This window comes from Heteronotia binoei, chromosome 3 (genome assembly GCF_032191835.1).
Source record: "Heteronotia binoei isolate CCM8104 ecotype False Entrance Well chromosome 3, APGP_CSIRO_Hbin_v1, whole genome shotgun sequence".
NCBI classification, from domain to species: Eukaryota; Metazoa; Chordata; class Lepidosauria; order Squamata; family Gekkonidae; genus Heteronotia; species Heteronotia binoei.
In genome coordinates, this window is record NC_083225.1 from 114,456,043 (window position 1) to 114,470,063 (window position 14,021).

The 14,021-nt window shown below is 47.0% G+C and overlaps 1 protein-coding gene across 1 annotated transcript in view; it reads left to right on the top strand.

Moving 5' to 3' along the window:
* TMPRSS15 (transmembrane serine protease 15) overlaps nucleotides 1–14,021 on the top strand; it is a 158,409-nt gene that overhangs the window by 65,643 nt on the left and 78,745 nt on the right. The window contains exon 7 of the mRNA XM_060235273.1: nucleotides 7,051–7,159. Within this exon, the coding sequence (XP_060091256.1) occupies nucleotides 7,051–7,159 (109 nt within the window). The remainder of the gene's footprint in view (nucleotides 1–7,050; nucleotides 7,160–14,021) is intronic.

A 14,021-nucleotide genomic window follows, 5' to 3' on the forward strand; every position in this document is an offset into this window, starting at 1 on the left:
GAATGACTGCAATAGCCATGTGATAGGAAACATGGAACTAGCAGTATGGTACATGCATGAATGACAAGGGGAAATGGAGACAGAATGAGATCAGCAGACCTGTGAAAATATGAAGACTATTAGACTACATTTTGAGATGGGAAAGTGTAGCAGTTCTGGAGGGCCCAACAACTCCCTAATGTGATCCCCCCCCCCCTTTATACTCATATCTCATCCTCAACACAACTAGATCTTTTGCATAAAGGACAATGGAATCAGTAGTGATTTTACAGCTATTTGTGCCCAAATAACATATTTCTTTCAAAATCACTATGTCTGACACCATCTGGCCTGCATTACAATTCCCTATAGTGCTATTTAAGCTGATCATATGCTAAAAGTGGTGCAATCTTAACAATTTCTTCCTAGCTCAGCTAGAGTTCAGTAAAATCAATTAACTTCTCACTTGAAATGTAGACAACAGGTGACATCACTTCCCAGTTTTAATGATAAAATGATCCTGAAATGTGACACCACAACCATCACAGAATTCAGCTACAGGAAGTAAGAATCACAGCCTGAAATACATTTGTGGCAATGGTTAAAAAAAACTTCCAGAGGCATGTGGAAATCAGAACACTGTTCTGTTGAAAGGAAGTCATGAAGCTTATCAGTGTAAACAAGAAATGTAAGCTTGATAAAAGGGTATTCTCCTTTAGTATTATTCCTCCTAACTAGCTATAACAATCATATGGCAATATTGAGTCTGAAGTAGGGTTGCCAGGTATGTGTTGGAAAATACCTGGAGACTTTGGGAGTGGATCAGGAGAGGGCAGGGTTTGGGGAGGGGAAGGGCCTCAGCATGGTATAATGCAGGGCTTTTTTGGTAGAAAAAGCCCAGCAGGAACTCATTTGCATATTAGGCCACACACCCCTGACTTCACCATTGTTTCACACAGGGCTTTTTTGTAAGAAAAGCCCAGCAGGAACTCATTTGCATATTAGGCCACACGTCCTGATGCCAAGCCAGCTGGAACTGCATTCCTGCTCAAAAAAGCCCTGGTATAATGCCATAGATTCCACCCTTCAAAGCAGCCATTTTCTCCAGAGGAACTGATCTCTGCCAGCTGGAGAACAGTTGTAAAAGCAGATCTCCAGGCCCCACCTGGAGGCCGGCAATCCTAGTTTCTCTCATTAACCTTATGGAGCTGCAATGAATTAACAGCATATGAAAGAATGCTTACTCCTTTTTCAGCTTTAATCACAAAGCATGTGGTAGGCAATAATTCAGGGGGAGGATGTGTGGCTTTGAATGAAAATATTATCTACAAGCAGGGGACCCTCAAGGACTTGTGGCACATCTCATCTCTCCTTTCCATCCATTTTCTCTTTCCTTTCCTATTTGTTGTTGTTCAGTTACACCATCGAGTTCGACTCTTTATGACCCCATGGACAAAGTCATGCCAGACCTTCCTGTCTTCTACCATCCTCTGAAATCTGCTCAAATTCATGTTAGTTACATCAGTAACACTGTCCAGCCATCTCATCTTTTGCCATACCTTTCTTCTTTTGCCTTCTGTCTTTCCCAGCATCAGGATCTTCTCCCTTCTCATTTGGTGGCCAAAGTATTTAAGCTTCAGCTTTAGCATCTGACCTTCCAAGGAACAGTCAGGGTTGATTTCCCTTAGGACTGACTGATTTGATCTTCTTGCAGTCCAATGGACTCTCAATTGCCTCACCAGTCGGAACAATGAGACAGACCACAGGAATGGATTAAAGGGCCACTTTATTAACTTAATGGCAAGGGCAAAACAGTGGGGACAGGTCAAGCCAGGGGTCAGTACTAGACCACCTCCTTAACCTGGAACTGGGCGAGCCCCGAGCCCCAGGTGTGAGCCAACCAAATGGCTCAGACCTGGCTGGCCAGGCCACAAGATCCCATTCACCTGAGCTCCACCATCCCACAAGCCGTACAGTCTGTGATGTGGACACTCTCCAAGTGACGGGATCCCAAGGCTTCCTGGAGCCAACCTTGGACTGTACAGCTTAATGGTCACCCCAGGAAAACCATGCACCCCAATGGTGCAGTGCCACGGGAGCTCACCAATACCCCACACAACATGTTCCCAACATTAAACAGCCAGTGACCAACCTATTTAACAGCACCGCCCAAGCCAATTGCCAGCACCTATCACCACAGTGCAACATAGTCGAAAACACTCCCAAACCGGCCAATATGTTTGGAGGTGAAAAATTCCTACCTGGCACCCAACAAGGCAACCAGCCTATTGCCTACACTGCATGACGGGTGGGTGGGCCAAAAGCGGCTTTCCAACTGCAACACTGGGGGTGGGGCCAGCCTTATAAGGCCGCCCACACCCCCCAAACGGCTCTAGAAGAGTCCACTGCCTCCCATCCTTCCGGGGAGGCAATGGACGGCCCCCAGCCTATAACGGCCGATCGGCCGCTCGGCTGGGTGGGGGCCGAATTGCCTCCCCAGTCGGAATAATGACACAGACACAGGAATGGATTAAAGGGCCACTTTATTAACTTAACTTAATGGCAAGGGCAAAACAGTGGGGACAGGTCAAGCCAGGGGTCAGTACCAGACCACCTCCTTAACCTGGAACTGGGCGAGTCCCGAGCCCTGAGTGTGAGCCAACCAAACGACTCAGACCCGGCCAGCCAGGCCACGAGATCCCATTCACCTGAGCTCCACCATCCCCCAAGCCGTACAGCCTGTGATGTGGACACTCTCCAAGTGTTGGGATTCCAAGGCTCCCTGGAGCCAACCTTGGGCAGTACAGCTTAATGGTTACCCCAGGGAAATCATGCAGCCCAATGGTGCGGTGCCATGGGAGCTCACCAATACCCCACACAACATATTCCCAACATTAAACAGCCACCAACAGAGCCAAGCCTCAGCTTAGGCCACTGTACCCACACTAACCTAGAACATGTTCCAACCCTTGCCTGCCACAAGTTGGCCAAAAAGGCCTCGTTGCCCTTTACCGAAAGATGGACCCCATCCGGCCTATACAAATCTTCAAAACATGCCCTAATTGAAGGATGCAGAACATAAACTCCAAGACCCCTCCCCAGGGCTATTTGCAAGGCCCTGTTGGCCTTCTTCCAGGCTCGCTCCAAACCTGCTGGATCCCAGGCTGCCTGCCACACCCAGCGCGGCAGCATGGCCGACCACAGGATGATGATGCCTGGCCACCTTTTGCCAATCAAGATGATATCATCCTGGGCCTGAAGTGAAAGGGCCTTACCCTTCATTAGGCCCAAATCATTCTGCCCCAGGTGAATCACCAAAATATGCTGCAAAGGGGGTCTCCTCTTCTTAAAAAGAAGTGAAAGTAGCCCCAACCATTTCATGTCATGGCAGAGAAAAACAGCAACCACAATGGGAAAAAACTCCAAGAAAGTCAAGTTACAACATAACTCAGAGCTCAACCACTCACGTGGCCAATGCTCGGTGCACCAATGTCCATGGAAATACACACTGAAACCAGTGGTGCCAGCAGCATCCAAAACAATTTGAAGCTCTGCTTCCAACAACATAACACCCCGCCAAAAGGAGGAACCGTTAAAATCCCTCAAAAAGGTCTCCCAAACCTCCAGGTCACTGCACATCCCCTCGGTAACCCGGGTGAAGCGATGTGGTAAATGCAGGGACGCCACGCCGTCACAAAACTGCCTAAGAAATGCCCGTCCGGGGGCCACCACTTTGCATGCAAAATTCAGGTGGCCCACCAGCTGCTGGAGCTCGAGGAGAGTGACCTTAAGCTTAACCCTTACAGCTTTCACCCTGCCCCGCAAGTTTTCCAACTTATCACGCGGCAGCCTAGATAGCTGGCGCACCGTATCCAGTTCTATTCCCAGAAAAGTCAGAACTGTTGTTGGACCCTGTCTTTTCCTGAGCCAATGGGACGCCTAACTTGCCTGCCAAATGCCTCTAACAAACGGGAACATTCACCAGAACTTGTGCGGCCCACAAAGAGAAAATCATCTAAATAATGCACCGTATCATGCACCCCAGTCCTAGATTGTAATGCCCACTCCAAAAATGTACTAAAACGCTCGAACGCAGCACATGATACAGAACACCCCATCAGCAGAGCTCTGTCAAGATAAAAACTGCCTTCAAAAGCAAAACCTAATAATTCAAAATCAGCGGGGTGCACAGGGAGGAGGCAGAAAGCCAACTTATTGTCACATTTTGCCAGCTCCGCACCAACCCCACAACGATGAACAATCCACACTGCCTGGTCAAAAGATGTGTACTTAACAGAACACAGTTCAGAGAGGATAGCATCATTAACTGACCGCCCCCTAGGGTAGGACAGATGATGTATTAAATGAAACTCACCTGCCGCTTTTTTAGGTAACCACCCCCAGGGGAGACACTCGTAAATTGGGCACTGGAGGAATCGCAAAAGGGCCCAACACTCGCCCCTTCGCACATTCCTTCTTAATTTTTGCCCTCACAACGTGCTCCAAACCGTGAACTGACCGTAAATTAGAAGAAAACAGGGTCCACAGGCCTTGATAAGGAATTCTGAACCCCCGTGAAAACCCCTCCCACAAATAACGCCTCTCATCCAAATGCGGATAGTCGCGCAACAATTCTCTAAGAACCTTCAGTTGAATGGGGCTGCGCCCCATTTCCAGTATGCTGACTTGCCCCCCCCCCCCCCACAGGCCACTTGCTAGACCCTTTTGGTTTGGACCTGTTGCAAGCCATGAAGGCATGGAGCCCACCACACAATGGGCATTTGTGCTTGTACCTACAGGCTTTTCTGGCACAAACATCTTGGGAGGTGAACTTCCAGCAAAGCAGCCGTGGCTGAACCGACTGCCCCGCAGCTGCGCGGGTGCCTGCAGAATTAACTGACTTCTGTACAAGATGACCACAATCTGATCTGTCACCAGTGTTTGGCTTCGCAGGAGCCATAAGCTACAGCACATGAAAAGCTACTGAACTATAAGGGACAAGGGGGTGAGCTGGAAAACCCCAACTCCCCCACTGTTGTGGAGACCAGGCTGGAGGCAGGGCCGTGGATTAATGCCATCCCCAAGGCAACACGCCCCCTGATGCTGACAACCCTACTGACCCCACATTACCTGCCTGCCCTCCTCCTGCTGCAGGAAATGTAGGCATTGAACCTGACAACACCTGTTGACATGTGGGCGGACTCCCTCCCACATAGGGCAACCCTGTAGCCAGGGAAATTCCCGCCGCCCCTGAACCCACCGTTACAGTCGATCCCCAGGGGCCCCAGGGCCACACCATCCCACGCTGCTGAGCCGGTGACTTACCATCCACCTCGATCGGCACCACAGTAACCGCTTCTGGCTCCTCCCGCTGTTCTTCCTCCAACGGCACCACCTAGCTCATGCTGCCACTGCCTTCCTCGCCACCCTGTAAGGCAGAAAGCCAAGTGAGCACCTCCTTTTGAAAAGATATGGTGGCGGCCCTACTGGAACCTTTAAGCCCCGCAAATCTCCGCGATGGGCCTGCCACCCCCTTTTCCCCCTCCAGCACAGCCAGTCGGTCTAGAATGGCCTGTCACGTCCTAACATCATCCCCCTCCTCCACCAGGGACTGAACAAGAAGAGGCCTCTTAAGTTGCCTCTTAGCTGGCTGCTTCCCCTTGGAAGGGCCTTGCCCCTTCTTAGGTCCCATGACCACTCTAGCTGTAGCCCAAAAGGAAAGCCCCAATCTCTTGCCTCACCAACACCCCTTAAGGAGCACGCCTCTCTGGCGGACAGCATGGAGAGGGCCCTATTCCCTTGAAAAAGGGAGCTCAGACCCGCCTATACCACCCTCTAGGGGCCCCTGAATCAAGCCCGTTCTCCCTCCATCTGCAGGCCCTGCATCACACCGCTTGGCCTCCCTCCACGGCCCATAGAAACCCCGACGATGGGTGGGGGGAGGGGGAACTGTCCCCGACCTCCTCACCGCTGCTATACAGACGGTGCTCTGACTGGTCCAAGCCATGCCACCGCGAAACCTCCGAGCGATGCCTCAGCACCCTCCCCAGACACCAGGAAAGAACGCTGCCCTGGTTCCGGGGCTGTAGAGCTACAGAAAGCCGCCCTGACCACATAGCTGACGTGCGACCGATCCTCAGTCTCCGAAAGTGGCTTTCCAACTGCGACACTGGGGGTGGGGCCCGCCTTATAAGGCCACCCATGCCCCCAAATGGCTCTAGAAGAGTCCACTGCCTCTCATCCTTTCGGGGAGGCAATGGACGGCCCCCAGCCTATGGTGGCCGATCGGCCACTCAGCTGGGTGGGGGCCGGAGAGTGTTCTCCAGCGCCACAGCTCAAAAGCATCTATTCTTCTGCCCTCCGCTTTCCTTATAGTCCAGCTCTCACAGACATACATTACTACTGGGAATACCATCACTTTGACTATACAGACTTTTGTTGGCAGGGTGATGTCTCTACTTTTTATTATACTGCCCAGGTTCGCCATAGCTGTCCTCCCAAGGAGTCACCATCTGCAGTGATCTTGGATCCCAGAAATGTGAAGTCTGTCACTACTTCCATGTCTTCCCCTTCTATTTGCCAAGGTGTGATGGGGCCGTATGCCATGATCTTAGTTTTTTTGATGTTGAATTTCAAGCCTACTTTTGTTCTCTCCTCTTTCACCCTCAACAAGAGGTTCTTTAGGTCCTCTTCACTTTCTGCCATTAGTGTGGTGTCATCTTCATAGCTGAAGTTTTTATGTTTTTTTCCTGCAATCTTAATTCCGGTTTGTGCTTCATCCAGGAATTAAGATTGCAGGGAAATATAGGATTGCTGGGTAATATATATATCAGGGGTGTGTCGCTCAATATGCAAAGAGGTTCCTGCTACAAAAAAAGCTATGCAGAGCAATGAAGCTGTACTTCCATCTTGAAACGTAACTAGAGTTGTCTGTTAATTGGGACAGTTATTTTTCCACAATATGCCAGATAAACAAAATAGTTTGAACATTTTTATTGTTTTATTTTAATCAGAAATGGGAATGGTCTCTTTTTGAGTCTGTATTCATTATGAATGGCTATTTATTTACAGCTACATCCTGTGATGGGAAATTTATTTTGATGGACTCCTCTGGGTCTTTTCATTCTATTAATTATCCAGAACCCTATATTTCAAATTTGGTTTGCCGGTGGATTATACAGTAAGTGGCTTCACAGAATTTTGGTCAATATAATCTATTTGTAGATTTCTTTGTTAAAGTCCTAACAACTTTCCTTAAGCATTCCAGTTAATGTCATATATTATGTGCTCTATAAGCAACTGTCCTGCATTCCAAATAGGTCAGTACCTCATGGAACTTAAAAAAAGACATCTGCTACAGGATCTAGAAATATGCCCTGTTTAATTTCTAATTATTTGAAGTTGTAGAAAAGGTCAAGAAAGTCTACTTCCATTTCAGTTATTTCCAGGAAACAGTGTCAGGTTTTTTTCACAGGGGGAAGAATGGAACATTTTTTATCTCTTCAGCAAATTATCTTCTGCTTGACATTTCCTGCTATTGCATGATGACATCAACAAAGACCTGCACATGTTATTCTTTGCCTCGTATGAGAAAAATTGTCAGAGGCAGGATTTTTTTAAAAAAAATCTCAACTAAGACCAAGATTATCTGTAATTTTCTTTGCATATTTCCTTTATATATCAACTAATTATAATTCAGCTTTTAAAAAGATTTTTAATTTCCTTTTCAAATTTGTATTTCTTTCCTGAGCAAAGGAATAATACCATTATTCATTTGTTAAATGTAGACAAATAACTTGGTTGTGGTCAAATTACCCCACCACATTAAATTAACCACATATGCCTTCCTCATTATTTTTCAGCATTCTTCTTGAGTACTTTTATTGTTTGATATAGTTTCTCATGCTTGCAAGTCCTAAGAAAAGAATACATAGGTAGGATTATAGATTGCGTAAAAATGCACTCTCCTGCTTTTTCCAAATTACTTTCACAAGCATGTTGAAATAACTGTGGTCAAATATATATTTTAATCCCTTTTTGGCATTAAAAAAAGAAAAGAAAATCAATTCGATAGTTTGCTTGAGGGGAGTCATTTGTAATTTGAGCATGCATGATTTTCATTTTATAGAAGGAAAAAATACTCTTATCAAATTGTAAATTGTTCTAATGTAAAACTCACTTTACATTACACAATCTGAACTAGTGGATATGGTATAGCTACCTAAACACAACTATGACTTGTGAGGGGACACATGCCCTTTAAAAGCTTTTTGTACATTGGACATGTGCTTTATGGGAACTCAGTCCAAATAACACCTCCTAAAATATACATTTAGTAGTCAAATAAGATTATAACCTTATCACATGTCAGAAGATACACTGCTGATTCAGGTAACACTAGCTAATTTTGAAACATATTAAGTGGCTCTTGTTTTAACACTAGCTTGAAACCCATGTTTAATGGGTTTAACTACCTTAAATCCAGTTATAATACTGAATTCTGAGTGATCTCCAGCCCTCACCTGGAGATTAGCAATAATGGTTTCCCAAGAAGAAATGGCTGGCTTGGAAGGTAGTGTGTATGTCATTGTACCTGTATGAGGTCGCATCCCTCCTCAAACACCTCTTTCTCCAGGCTCCACCCCTCAAATCTCCAAGAATTTCCTAAACTAGAGTTCATTCTCCTCTCTCCCTTTTGATCTGCACAACAACCCTGTGAGGTAGGTTAGGCAGAAAGTCTGTGACTGGTCTGAAATCATATTGTGGAGCACAACAGATGGGGAGCAACCTCATCAGGGTATAATGACACAGATCCCAGCCTGCAAAGCAGCCATTTTCTCCAGGGGAGCTGATCTCTGCCATCTGGAGAGCAGTTGTAGTTCTGAGTGATCTCCAGCCCTCACCTGGAGACTGGCAACAGTGATTTCCCAGGAGGAAGTGGCTGGTTTGGAGGATGGAGTCTATGGTGTACCTGTCTGAGGCCCCATCCTTTCTCAAACCCCACCCTCTCCAGGCTCTACCCCTCAAATCTCCAGGAATTTTCCAACCTAGAGTTGGCAACCCTATCTTCTTCTCAGCAGGTGTAGCAATAGTAGCAATGTTATTATGCAGATTCTGTGGTTCTGGGAAATCAGTCAGGATACCTATTCAACTGTCTGCAGTGTCTGTTAACTGATTTTCACCTCAAAACACAGAGCTCAGAGAGGGGTGGGGAAGCAGGCAGCAGCCTGCCAGGCACAGAACATAGGTTACCCTTTAGGGAAAACACATTTTACCTCTTTTCAAAGTTCTAAAAATCCTTTCATATTTCTAGGTCCAGGGGTTTGGGCTGGGCATTGATGAGTCAGTCAGGACACTTGCTTTGTATATATAGATAGATGTATTATCTTAAAGTTGTTGTGCTCATATTGAATAAAACAGTGATCTCCAACCTTTTTGTCACCAGGGACAGGTTTCGTGGAAGAAATTTTTTCCACGGACTGGGGGGCATGGTTTTCAGATGATACAATTGTGTACTTTATTTCTATTACATTGTAATTTATACTGAAATAATTATACAACTCACAGTCCAGTTGTTAACAGGACCAAGACCAGTCCGTGGCCTAAGGGCTGGGGACCCTTGGAATAAAACAATGAAAAAAGTCCCAGATTTACTCATCAAAACTCATTAACAGGGAACTATTTATAGCACCATGGCACATCTAAGCTACCATTTTAAATCTCAGCTTTCTCCAAAATGGTCAAGTTAGCTGTGGCAATCATCCTTAAAAGTCCCATCACTTATCCATTTTTTTTTTTTTTACTAATTCCTTAAGAGTTAGGCCTCATGTAAATCCAAGTGATTGCCAATCAGAGCCCATGGAACTCCCATGGAACCATCCTCAGTGAAATAAAGAAAAAAAGCTTTTTCTTTGGACAGAGATTCTGTGGTTCTGGAAAGAAAGCATCAAGTTTAGACAGGCTTTTCTGTGGCTTTTGCTTAGGATTAGGGGGTCAGTTTAGGGAAGAAAGTTTGTTTTAGTACGACACCGACAACTATCCTGTTAACTGTCCATCATTCCTAACTTGTGCATTTAGATTTTGTGGAAAGGTGCTCTGTGTGGGAAACTAGCAGTCTTGAACCTGTTGAGGTAACCTGTCAATAGAAAGGGGAACCAAATCGCCCTTCAGGATTTATTTACGTTATCTGAGAGCCAGTTTTATTTTATATTGTGAAGTCATCCACACAAAACTGCTACTCTATTAAATACTTTATTTTCTGTTAAATAAACCTTTGTTATTCATCCCCATCTGTGTTTTGGCTATCTAGTCAAATACCGAAGAAAAACTGATCTCTGCTATCCACTAGGAGCAGAAAACTAATTCAAATAGCTCTGCTTTCTGCTCCTCAGGAAATGTCAAAGTATCAGAAATGGGGGTTTAAATCAGAAGTATTTGTTATGAGGGATGGATCTGATATAATGTCATTTTGTCAGGATAGGCCATGTGTGCCATAAAATGTAATGCCAGGTACCAGCGATATCAGCTTTATAAAGGACACGGGTAAACCCAATTAAATATATCAGGGGTGGCCAACAGTAGCTCTCCAGATGTTTTTTGCCTACAACTCCCATCAGTCCCAGCCAGCATGGTCAATGGCTGGGGCTGATGGGAATTGTAGTAAAAAAAACATCTGGAGAGCTACCGTTGGCCACCCCTGAAATATATTATTTTTACTCAAAATACAAACATGCAGGACTTTTTTTGTAGCAGGAACTCCTTTGCATATTAGGCCATATCCCCCTTATGTAGCCAATCCTCCAAGAGCATACAGGGCCTACTGTAAACTCTCAGAAGATTGGCTACATCAGGGGTGTGTGGCCTAATATGCAAAGGAGTTCCTGCTACAAAAAAGCTCTGCAAATATGCTTTAAACATTAACATACTTATAGTATTTCCTTAAAGTATTTCACTGATGCCCACCCTCCCACTTTCACTGCCCAGTACTCATTAGCACTGGGGCAGTATTTTGGGACATAATGCACAACCTCTGTCAACTGGCAATAAAAGCTCCACACAGAATGGGTAAAAGCCCTGGATGGGCCAGTATTAACTCACAAGCCATATATTTGACACCTCTGGTTTAAATGGCTCCCAGCCATTTAAACTGTACATTCAACTCCCTGTGGCTTTTCACGGGATCAGAAAGCAGAGAGCTAAAAGCTTGTAAAGTACTGCGTTCAGAGACGTTCAACAGCATTAACAGTTCTGCCTAATCGCGGCCAGTAACAGGGTTCGGGGTAGTCCTGTTCCCAAAAAGGAAGGCAGCCAGATGGTGGTCCCAATCCCCATAAATGATGTGGCCTAAGGCCTCCTTTGTTGTCTGGACCATGCGCTCTGCTTGGCTGTTTGTTGCTGGATATGTGGCAGATGAGGTACCTGTTCAAGAACTCCTGGAATTCTCGGGAGGAGAATGTGGTCCCATTGTCTGTCACCATGGTCTCTGGTATCCCATGTCTGCAAAAGGCCCTACGGAGAGTGTGGACTGCGACTTGGGTGGAGGTGGAGGCCACTGGGATCACTTCCATCACATGATGAGCTGGCACTGGATTGGGGTCCACCGACAGCAACGGGAGGTGACTGAGGGCATCCATGAGGCCCATTGACTTCCTGGGGTGGTAGACAAGTGTGTAGATGTAGGCACTCAGGAACTCGTTCCACAGCAGGATGTGCTGAGATAGGATCTGAGGGGTCTGGCAGTCTGGTGCGAGGAGTCCCAACAGCAGCTTTTGGTCTGTGGCAATCGTGAAGTGCTGCCCAAAGAGATAATCATGGAACTTGTGCACCCCAGCCACAATTACTAGTGCCTTCTTGTCAATTCAGGCATAGTTGCGCTCCTCCGGCGACAAAGTGCATGAATAATAGGCCATGGGGACCTCCTGATCACCCGGCAATTGGTGGCCCAGTACTGCACCGACTCTATATGGGGAAGCATCACAGGCCACGATCACCAGAAGGGACTTGTCGAAGTGATGCATCATCCCATTCAAGACCAAAATGTCTTCAACTGCCAGAAGGTTGCGGCCTGCTTCTTATCCGACTCATGGGGCTTTTTTTGTCAAGGAGCCTGTGCAGGGGTTCTGCGAGGGCAGCTTTGTGGGGCAGGAATAAGTAATAAAAGTTCAGGAGCCCCATGAAAGCCTGAAGCTCCACCTTACATGTGGGAGCCAGAGATTGGATGATAGCCCTGGTCTTATCATCTGCCAGGTGGATTCCCACAGTGTCAACCGCAAACCCCAGGAACTCCACCCTGGGAACCCCAAGTGAGCACTTTTCATGCTTCACCTTGAGGCCAGCATCCTGAAATCAGTGTAGCACCTTGCGGAGGTGACAGCTGAATTCTTTGATGTCGGGGGCCGTAATCAGAATGTCATTGAAGAATGTCTGTACTCCAGGGATCCCTTTGAGAAGAAAGTCCATCAGATTTTGAAAAATCCCTGGAGCCACGCTGACCCCAAATTGTAATTGCCACACCCAGAAAGCCCCCTGGTGAGTGACGATTGTCTGGGCCTCCACGGTCCATTTGTTCACTGGAAGCTGTTGGTAGGCCTGAGCTAAGTCCAGCTTCCCGAAAATCCATGAGCTGGCCAACAATGCTAGGACGTGGCTCACCACTGGCATGGGATACGCATGATCATGGAGGGCCTTATTTATGGTGCATTTGTAGTCCAAATGCGGACATCCCCTTTGGACTTCATGGGTGTGACTATGGGAGTCTCCCAAGAAGCATGGGAGATGGGCTCTAAGACCCCCTCAGTGACTAGATGGTCCAGTTCAGCTTCTATCTTAGGTTTCAGAGTGAACAGGACCCACCATGCCTTCAGCCTTACAGGCTGAACTATGGGGTTGAGCTGTAAGGATATCGGTAGCCCTTTGTAGCAATCGAGAGCCCCACCGAATACCTCAGGGAATGCCCGGCACACATGGTTGAAATTGTGAGGTTGTACATGGTTCACCCCGACAATTTCTATCCCCAGTGTCTTGAACCAGGCTAAGCCCAGTAAGTTGGTGCACTTGTGCATCACCACAAGGATGTCCAGCTTCCCATCAAATTGTTTGAACTGTGCCCAGACTCAGTCCCACCCCTTAATCTGAATGAGGTTCTTTTGAAAGTCCCACAATATGAACCCAGGGGGCCACAGGAGCGGACCGCCATTGGGGCATAGCTTGTTCAGAGTCTTCTCCAAGATTATGGAGATGGAGGACCCCGAGTCCAGTTCCATCAGACATGGGGCCCTGTTGATGAACACCAGTACTTTAATTTTATCAGGAGTGTCCTGGGGCAAATTCAGTACCTGGATGCTTGTCAATGTAGAGGTGTGCATGTCTGTCGAGTCATGGTGAGTCAACTGGTGCCTCCGGTTGGACTTGGCCCTGCAGGCCCGTGCAATGTGACTGACCTTTCCACAGTTCCGGCAGTCCTCATTCCAGAAATGGAAGTCACAGCACTGATGCGGATCCCCGCAGCCTGTGCACTCCACTGGAGCTTGCTTCTCTGAGACCTGTGCTTGGGCCACTGACCTGTGTTCATAGCAGGGTGGGTGACAGAGCTGGTGTGCTTCTTCCACGTCCGATCCGTCTGAAGCCGAGGATGCTGTGTCCTGGTGTGTGGCTGTCGCCAGGCGACCGCTGTGAGCCTGTTTGAAGGCGGAAGCCTGGTGGAGTGCAACCATAAGGGTGATGTCGTTTGTGGTGAGTAGCTTTCAACACCTGGGGCTATGTAAGAAACCCAGGAAGGACCAGGAACCCGGATCCCTGTTTTTTTTGGGGTTTCTGCAAACCCCATTTAAAGGGACCTCCATCAAAGTTTGCAGAACCACAAACTCCAAGACCAACTTCACTTCATAAATAAACCTCCTGTCCAGTTGAAGATTCAGTTCATGGTTCAGCCATGGACCATGAACCAAATACCTTTTCTCAGTTCATAGCCATCCCTAGTGACCAGAGTGGGGGACTGTACATTTCTTTAATTCAGAAAGCATTAATTCAGAAGTCTTCCCATC